Genomic DNA, 9,070 nt, shown 5'->3' with positions numbered 1-9,070 from the left:
GAGGGTCTATTAATCATCCATTAAATAATCCATTTTTATTGCTTTCTCATTCTTCTTGCTCTGTGTATTGTTAAATTGGATGGTTATATCATTGTCCCTTCCTGTGTTTTAGTGTGCCATTACCTGTCCTCTCTTCCAGCTGATATTTAGTTTGTACTAAAATAGACTGGCATAACTTTACAATTTATACACAAATAACAACATAAACCAATAATGCATTGATATTATGCATGATAGGAGTGGACATTTCCACTCTACATCATTAATGAATGCATGATGAGACGCACACTATTACAAAGCTAATGAGTTCAATACAAACACTCAATAACAATTTCAATAACTTTATTAAAAATAGCAATCTTTATAAATCATGAAACCAACATCAAATGCACAATAATGCAAACACTTTTTACACACACACTCTTTAATGATATTTCCTAATATACAGTATAATTCCAAACAGAGAGAGAGAGAGAGAGAGAGAGAGAGAGAGAGAGAGAGAGAGAGAGAGAGAGAGAGAGAGAGAGAGAGAGAGAGAGAGAGAGAGAGAGAGAGAGAGAGAGAGAGAGAGAGAGAGAGAGAGAGAGAGAGAGTGATGAACTACCTGGGGTCATAAATGCAAAGTACAGGTATCAGTCAGGCAAAGCATAGTGCTTGCCTGTCTCATATGGAATGTAAAAACATGGCTTCATATCATTCCAGACCTGGGATTATGGCCAAAAGTTACCAAGCAGTGCTGAGCAAAATCCAGTAGAGTAATATTCAGTATCATTGAATTACTGACAAAGTAAAGATCATTATGTGCAATGATACTCACTACCTAGGAGCATTTCAGGTTACTACCAAGAGTCTGACCATGCTGGCAGGGATGGTTAGGCTACAACACATTACATACTTCTCCATTCAAATCAGTCAGCTGATTAAATGGTGAGTTAAACCATTTTGATCATCTAAATCATATTAAGGCATTGGATGAGACCTGGACAGCTTGGGTCAACACCATACATAGGTACTCCACTACTCTGTGGGAGACACTTGATTGTGGCAAGAGTCATCACAATACCAAACACCATCCTTGACAAAGCACAGCATGGCCCACTCATCCACAGGAACCCAGCCATCTCTAAGGAGCAAATTAATGCTGCCCAGTGTCACTCCTCATCACTTTTAGGGAATAAGAAGTAGATCCCACCCTAGCACCATCTTTACATAGAATATAATACAGAGGATAGAGAAGGAATACAAACAGGGCACATGGTATGGTATAGAACACCAACCCTCACTTTTGGAAAACCCCAGCCACTCAGTAGGAGACTGAGTGGCTGGAATACGAGTACATGGAATACAAAGTGCATGGAATACAGTAGTATTCCATGCAGTTTTTAATACATATAATATATTATAGTGAAAGGAACATATTTATATAACATATATATAAGGACGCTGCTTATCTTCTCGAGCTGCTGAAGGTCATGATCTGCTTCCTTTTCCTGCACCAGCTTTGATATCAAATCCTGCAGGAAACAACTGTGTTAATTCACATTTTGAATAAATCTAATAGATGAAATTTCACTTACAACACCTTATGTGTCTCTGGTGACTCATGGAGGACAGATACATCACCTGAGAGTAAATGGTCAGTGAAGAAGTTGACCCTTGATCCTGGCTAATCACATTAAGTACATTAAACACTCCTGTTAACTAATAAATGAGGGATAGATTTCTCTGGAAGGTTACATTACACTACTTCCCTGGCATTTGAAAACATTTTGCTCTACATGAACTCATATGGAAGCTTTACTGCAACATTAAATCTCAGCTAGATGCCAGATGGTGTAGCCTCCATCACAGAGCAAGGTAATGATATGAAGGCTTAGTACTTTGGTCAACACCTGAATAAGAACCGTTTGAGATGCAGCAGAGATCACTAACCTGCCAGCAATTGAATAAGAAGTGTGTGAGATGCAGCAGAGATCACTAACCTGCAAGCAATTGAATAAGAAGTGTGTGAGATGCAGCAGAAATCACTAATCTGCCACCTCCTTCATGCTGCAAGTTAACCTGCTCTCCAGGACCCTGTGAGCCTCCTGCAGTTGTTGCAGCTTCTGTTAAAGCTCAGTTCCTCCCAATCCTGTTGTTTCTCCTGATAAAACAATAAGTTTGTTTCTCTCAACTTTTCTTAATACAGCCTCAATAAACAAATCCAATAACAATGCTTTTATTTTGTTATTAATTCAAAAAATTGAGCAACAGTGAGGAAAAATTATTTGCTTTATTATTAGAGAATATAAACTTTCTTACCTTTTGGTTCAGTTATGACATCTTCAGACAACTTTTCATGAGCAAGAGATTCTCCCAGCAGTTTGTTATACTTATCCCTCTCACAGTCTAGCTGAACCTGAAGACTGCTGCACTCACTCTCCAACCTGCTAACCTCAGATGTCAGTGTAGCCACTTGACCCAGCAATTTCCCCTTGGTATCTGTACCTGGAGGTGAAAAATCGATGCAACAGAGGGCCAGCCAAGAATGACCAATGGAAGTAATTAGACGTAATGTAAAAAGTGGGTATAAGACTAAGGGAAATAGAAGGGCAATGGAGAGAGGGTTAGATGCACCAGAAATGTCTGTGGAGCCAGGAAAAATTTAAACTTGTAACAGAGATAACTAAGAGCAACTGTGAATGAATAAATGTGATGTGGCCTCCACCCATGACTGGGAAAATGCAAAAGCAGCACCTCAGACACCAGGACCATGATGACTGGCAGCTCCCAAAATTAGCTGCTGGCTTTTGTACTCCTAGTCACCACAGGAGGCTCATCCACAGCTAATCCTATCAGCTGATCATCTTGGGTGAAGTAATTGTTTATCAGTCTGGCTGTTGAGTCCTGATGCAGAGATGTGTGTGTGTGTGTGTGTGTGTGTGTGTGTGTGTGTGTGTGTGTGTGTGTGTGTGTGTGTGTGTGTGTGTGTGTGTGTGTGTGTGTGTGTGTGTGTGTGTGTGTGCACTTTGGAAATCCTCCCTCCAAGGAGAATGTCAGTTTGATATACAAATATATATTCATGTGGATGGTAGCTCACATTTAGCTTCTGAGTTCTCACATGAAGACGTGCCATCCTTGTCTTTTTCCTCTGAGGGAGTGACTTTATACTCTGTGATAAGTGCATGCAGCTCACTATTCTGTCTTGTGATGTTTTTGATTTCTATCTGTGAAAGACACAAGAAGGCAGTAAGTTAACTTGTTTAACATGCCACATCATTTTATATATATTATGCCAAGTTTAAACAGGAAAGCCTCACCAGAAGCATCAACTAAAGACCAAAGTGATTAACAAATCTTTCACTTTACCACCCTTAATGACAAAAGCTGCTGATGTAGCATCCCATCCATATCCTGCATTTTTACACCTTCATGATTCCAACACTGCATCATTTGTTCATGTCTTAAAGACACGGTCATGACAGAGTAGTCCTCACACTCCTGTCAGTGCTCTTCTGCATACACTTGAGCCTTGCACACTCCAAGCATTCCTTCCACTCATCCTTCCACATCTAAAGCACCATAGTACTCTCCACCCATTTTTAAGGAAACTGTCTCCATGCATAAACAAACACACAACCTCACGTACTCCATGTATTGTTTTCAGTAATGATTAATCTTACAAAGTAAACCAAACTAATATACAAAGACACTTGTGGTACCTTTGAAAGTTTGAGGTTATCTTCTAGTTGTTTAATCAGCTCTGTCAACGTGATATTTTCTTGAGCAAGGTGGTCGTGGCTCAGGCCATTCTCTTCAAAGTGGCTGTGGTTGTGGACCGTCACCAGCTGACCACTAAGGGACTCTGTCTTCTCCCACAACACAGTGATCTCGCGCTCTTTCTGCAACGCCTTTTGCCTGGTGAACAGCGTGGCAAGTGCACATACATTAGAACAGTATGTGACCAATGACGTCTCCATTCTACATTGCCATGACAAGAATACAGGGCTTTACTGAACATAAACCAAGGACGCCTCCATTCTACATTGCCATGACAAGAATACGGGGCTTTACTGAACATAAACCAAGGACGCCTCCATTCTACATTGCCTTCCTTCTTATCTTTCTCCTTTCCTTCTCCATCTTCCTCCTCCTCCTCCTCCTCCTCCTCCTCTCCTTCCTCTTTCTTTCCACCTTCCTCCTCCTCTTGTGACTCTTCACTCTCTTCCTCCTCGTCCTCCTCCTCCCCTGTGCTTCCCTCCTCTGAAAGAAAAGACTTGTTTAAAAAGCAAGCAAATATAGTAGTAATAGTAAAAAAAAAGTCAAGTAAATGAAAGTTTATACACATATGAAATTAGTGAAAATTTGACACCAAACATTCTCTATCTGTAACATTACATCAGAATGACGAGAACACAAGATATGAAAAGTGAAAGGGAATGATGTACGAGCTCGTATATAACAAAGAAAAACACTGTATAATGACATATGACAGGAAAATAATCTTGTATACTTGAGTCCCTTAAATACTTGCTTCCTTGTATATTAACTCCCAAAATGCTCATTCCTTGTACTCTCATTTTCAAAACACCTCTTCCTTATATATTGTCACTCAAACACTCCTTTCTTGTACACTTATTCCCAAATCATTCCTGTCTTCCTGTATTCTCATTCTCCAAACACTCCTGCCTCTGCACACCCAGTTCCTCAAAACATTTCTTCATTGTTTACTCATTCCCCAAACACACCAACTTTCTTGTATACTTAGCTCTCAAAAGATGCATTTTTAAACATCCATAACTCCTTTTATTTTCATTCCCCAAACACTCCTGGCTGTGCACACTCCAGCACGTTAACACCACACACACATTCACACTCTTAATATCATCTGTCAGCCCCTAGTGGAAAGGGACAATCTTGTGGCCCACCATACTACACCTCAGGAGGTCAGACACAGCATTCAGTTAACAAAAAATCACATTAACACCCACTCCCCACAGAACATAGTAACACAAAATCAGATTAACACTCACCCCAACGTCACATTCACAAGACAAGTTCTCATCCCACAGCCGTAAACTGTTTGCGGCCACCTACGAGGACCTTGCCAAGAAGATGCTTGCCTACACAACCCCAACGGACACAGCTCTGTACCGGCGCATCCCGGCTAACACGACAGGCCTCGCCAGCATCCTCTTCTTCATCGAGCGACTCCAGAGGTGCTACATACCCACGGGGGAGAAGCCTGTTAGCATGGGAGTTGCTGCTGGCTGGTACATGTTGTCAGCTCTCCTACAACAAGGTGAGGACCTGTTGAGGTGTAAGACTGGTCAGTTCAAGTGTTGGAGCATTTAGTGTTTGGTAAGATGGCTGGTACATGTTGCCAGCCCTCCTACAGCAGGGTGAGGACCTGTTGGGGTATGAGACTAAGTTGAATGCAAGGGTAGTGGTGTTTAATGTTTGATAAGATGGGAATACAGAAAGACAGTTATTAAAGGATAGATTTAAAACTGGGAAACTTTACATGATACCTGGTGTATTTTCATAATTGAGCTGATATTAACTTGAATTAGTTCTGGCATGAGCAATATAAGCAAGTGGTGTTAATATGACTGATATGGATATCAAGTAATGTATTTAATTTTATCAGTAGTTCTCTTCATATGATGATATCAACAGTTTTCTTAGTAAGATATGAGATATAAATCTTTTAGAAATGATGAGAAAAACTCTTAAATTGCATTTTCATCTCTGAAACATTTTAAAATGGTCTTTTCTACATTTTTAAATTTAAAAAGATGTGTTACTTTCAAAGATTTTAAATTGCCTTTGCATCATCCTCCATGTCTTAAAATTGCCTTTTCATGGCATCTTTCCCTCCTCCTCTTCCTCCTGCAGGCTCCAACACCTACCCAATCAGCACTGCAGCACGGGTAATCTACTGGGTTGGCTACAGTGTGTCCCTCATTGTGTACACATCATACTCTGCCACACTGGTCTCACATCTTGCTGTGGAGCAGCCTGCACCTCTGCCATTCAGCAACCTGCGGGACCTGTCTAGGCAGTCAGGCTGGGATGCTGGATGCAACAACAATGACCTCTTCCAAGTGACAGCCTCGGTGGGTCCTTGGCTTCTTGCTGTGTGAACTGATATACCATCCAGTGGTTGAGAGTTGAGGAGAGAGAGAGAGAGAGAGAGAGAGAGAGAGAGAGAGAGAGAGAGAGAGAGAGAGAGAGAGAGAGAGAGAGAGAGAGAGAGAGAGAGAGAGAGAGAGAGAGAGAGAGAGAGAGAGAGAGAGAGAGAGAGAGAGAGAGAGAGAGAGAGAGAGAGAGAGAGAGAGAGAGAGAGAGAGAGAGAGAGAGAGAGAGAGAGAGAGAGAGAGAGAGAGAGAGAGAGAGAGAGAGAGAGAGAGAGAGAGAGAGAGAGAGAGAGAGAGAGAGAGAGAGAGAGAGAGAGAGAGAGAGAGAGAGAGAGAGAGAGAGAGAGAGAGAGAGAGAGAGAGAGAGAGAGAGAGAGAGAGAGAGAGAGAGAGAGAGAGAGAGAGAGAGAGAGAGAGAGAGAGAGAGAGAGAGAGAGAGAGAGAGAGAGAGAGAGAGAGAGAGAGAGAGAGAGAGAGAGAGAGAGAGAGAGAGAGAGAGAGAGAGAGAGAGAGAGAGAGAGAGAGAGAGAGAGAGAGAGAGAGAGAGAGAGAGAGAGAGAGAGAGAGAGAGAGAGAGAGAGAGAGAGAGAGAGAGAGAGAGAGAGAGAGAGAGAGAGAGAGAGAGAGAGAGAGAGAGAGAGAGAGAGAGAGAGAGAGAGAGAGAGAGAGAGAGAGAGAGAGAGAGAGAGAGAGAGAGAATTTTGTTCAGTGCCAGATTTAGGAGTCCACAAAAAGACCAGCTGCCCAGGAGCCTCCACAATCTGGGGTCTCCACAATCTGAGGAGTCTCCCACATAAATATTCTGTAAGTGAAAGAAACTTAAATTAATCAAACACTAGTTTTCTATGAACTAAATATTTTTTTTATTACTATCAAAATAACCACTTGTTTCATTTACACTAAATAAATATGTTCCTTTCACTATAATATATTATATGTATTAAAAACTGCATGGAATACAGATACAAAAATATTAATATAAATATTTCAGGTAGATGGCCTCCACACTCAGGCTGCTCACAGGCCTCCACAGACACAAATCCAGCCCTTGATTTGTAAATTAATTATTTTATTTAATTATTTATTTTTCCTTTGTAAGAGGAGCACTGCCTTAGGGAGGGAGAGAGAGAAAGAGAATAATAATAAAAAAAAAAAAAAAAAAAACGATGCCATTTCTTTAAGAAATGGCATCTGTAATAATAATCTGTTATATGCCATAATAAATTATGGCATATAACATAAAATGTTATATGCCATTTGATAACAGTTTTCTATAGATCTAAGTGTAACTCAGTAAGTTTGTAACACAATCTCCCTTTCCTAAATCCAAATTGCTTTATTATCACTGGGAGAGGCTGGGATGGACTGGGAGAGGCTGGAATGCACTGAGAGAGGCTGGGATGGACTGGGAGAAGCTAGGATGCACTGGGAGAGGCTGGGATGGACTGGGAGAGGCTGGAATGCACTGGGAGAGGCTGAAATGCACTGGGAGAGGCTGGGATGGACTGGGAGAGGCTGGGATGGACTGGGAGAGGCTGGGATGGACTGGGAGAGTCTAGGATGCACTGGGAGAGGCTGGGATGGACTGGGAGAGGCTGGGATGGACTGGGAGAGGCTGGAATGCACTGAGAGAGGCTGGGATGGACTGGGAGAGGCTGGGATGGACTGGGAGAGGCTGGAATGCACTGAGAGAGGCTGGGATGGACTGGGAGAGGCTAGGATACACTGGGAGAGGCTGGGATGAAAAGGCTGGGGCTGGGGCTGAGGCTGGGGGAAAAGGTCAAGAATGTTGGGTGTATCTCCAAGACAGTCAGGAATACGAGTAGGGTGTTGCACCAATTGCTCTAGGTCATGGAGGATAGCAAAGTTGTAGGCTAGTTCACCAGGATGGTCAGTGAAGGGAGAGGAAAGCCAAAGCTGGTGGTGAACATTGAAGTCTCCAAGAATGGAGATCTCTGCAAAAGGGAAGAGGGTCAGAATGTGCTCCACTTTGGAAGTTAAGTAGTTAAAGAATTTCTTATAATCAGAGGAGTTAGGTGAGAGGTATACAGCACAGATAAATTTAGTATGAGAGTGACTCTGTAGTCGTAGCCAGATGGTGGAAAACTCAGAAGATTCAAGAGCGTGGGCACGAGAGCAGGTTAAATCATTGTGCACATAAATGCAGCATCCAGCTTTGGACTGAAAATGAGGATAGAGAAAGTAAGAGGGAACAGAAAAGGAGCTACTGTCAGTTGCCTCAGACACCTGAGTTTCAGTGAGGAAAAGAAGATGAGGTTTAGAAGAGGAGAGGTGGTGTTCTACAGATTGAAAATTAGATCTTTGACTGCGAATGTTGCAGAAGTTAATGAAGAAAAAGTTGAGGGGGTGTCAAGACACTTAGGGTCTTTGACAGAAAGGCAGTCTGACCTGGGGACATTTATGGTCCCCTCCCCAGATGGGGACTACGAGGCTGGTGTAGGAGTCGCCACGATGATTTTAAAATTTTTGAGTGAAGGGTGTGTGTGTTATTAGGTGCTTGTAGTTTTGTGTGGAGGAAGAGAGTTGTCTTTAGAGGGCAGGCTATGACTGCCCCCTTGTGTTGTGAGACACAAAGGGAAACGTTCAGCGAGGTCACAGCTGGGTTTAATGATAAGTTCACAGCACCCCCTGAACAGTGCTTTAGACCTCACTGGTAGTAATTATCATTTAGGCAGATGTCTACTGCCTCCTCATATATATATATATATATATATATATATATATATATACCCAGCCAACATTGGATAATGGGAGGCATGTGGGTGTTTTGTGGGCTACTTTATGGGTCCCATGTGGGCTACCCACATTACTGTAAAACACAGGTTGTTCTTGGAGATTTAAACTTTTTGTATTTATAAATATTGATTCACATGACAGTAAAGATTCATTTTACTAACATGCCAGTTTCTCTTAAACCAAGCAATTTACGT

At 42.0% G+C, this 9,070-nt stretch overlaps 2 protein-coding genes across 4 annotated transcripts in view; both read right to left on the bottom strand.

Annotated features, from left to right (window-relative positions):
- Nucleotides 1-325: 325 nt before the first annotated feature.
- Nucleotides 326-6,300, bottom strand: LOC135104708 (uncharacterized). Of its 3 annotated transcripts, none has more exons than XM_064012229.1 (7): nt 5,892-6,300; nt 5,013-5,289; nt 3,702-4,242; nt 3,080-3,206; nt 2,302-2,487; nt 1,983-2,143; nt 326-1,514 (listed from the first exon to the last, which is right to left on the bottom strand). In XM_064012229.1, exons 3-6 carry the CDS (start codon nt 3,957-3,959, stop codon nt 2,109-2,111), a joined length of 606 nt encoding a protein of 201 aa, XP_063868299.1. In that variant the 5' UTR covers nt 3,960-4,242; nt 5,013-5,289; nt 5,892-6,300; the 3' UTR covers nt 326-1,514; nt 1,983-2,108. The 3 variants fall into 3 exon arrangements, 2 of the variants coding, with proteins under 2 accessions (XP_063868299.1, XP_063868300.1); XM_064012230.1 differs by having other exon boundaries at nt 5,013-5,201; XR_010270498.1 differs by lacking the exon at nt 3,080-3,206.
- Nucleotides 6,301-6,954: 654 nt separating this feature from the next.
- The window catches only part of LOC135105266 (protein piccolo-like), a 3,545-nt gene continuing 1,429 nt past the window's right edge, over nt 6,955-9,070 (bottom strand). The window contains exon 4 of the mRNA XM_064013487.1: nt 6,955-8,074. Coding sequence (XP_063869557.1) covers nt 7,440-8,074 — 635 coding nt within the window. The 3' untranslated portion in view covers nt 6,955-7,439. The remainder of the gene's footprint in view (nt 8,075-9,070) is intronic.

Source organism: Scylla paramamosain, chromosome 11 (genome assembly GCF_035594125.1).
Source record: "Scylla paramamosain isolate STU-SP2022 chromosome 11, ASM3559412v1, whole genome shotgun sequence".
In the NCBI taxonomy this organism is placed as follows: domain Eukaryota; kingdom Metazoa; phylum Arthropoda; class Malacostraca; order Decapoda; family Portunidae; genus Scylla; species Scylla paramamosain.
This window is presented reverse-complemented; position numbering and strand designations above follow the sequence as displayed.

Bases quoted from the DNA above. Each gene is read 5' to 3' on its own strand.
- LOC135104708 (XM_064012229.1), bottom strand. From the start codon at position 3,959: ATGGAGACGTCATTGGTCACATACTGTTCTAATGTATGTGCACTTGCC. The intron at 2,488-3,079 runs GTGAGCTACCAT...TTTCACCTCCAG, and splicing joins TGAGAACTCAGAAGCTAAAT to GTACAGATACCAAGGGGAAA. The intron at 2,144-2,301 runs GTAAGAAAGTTT...TTGTTTTATCAG, and splicing joins TGTCATAACTGAACCAAAAG to GAGAAACAACAGGATTGGGA.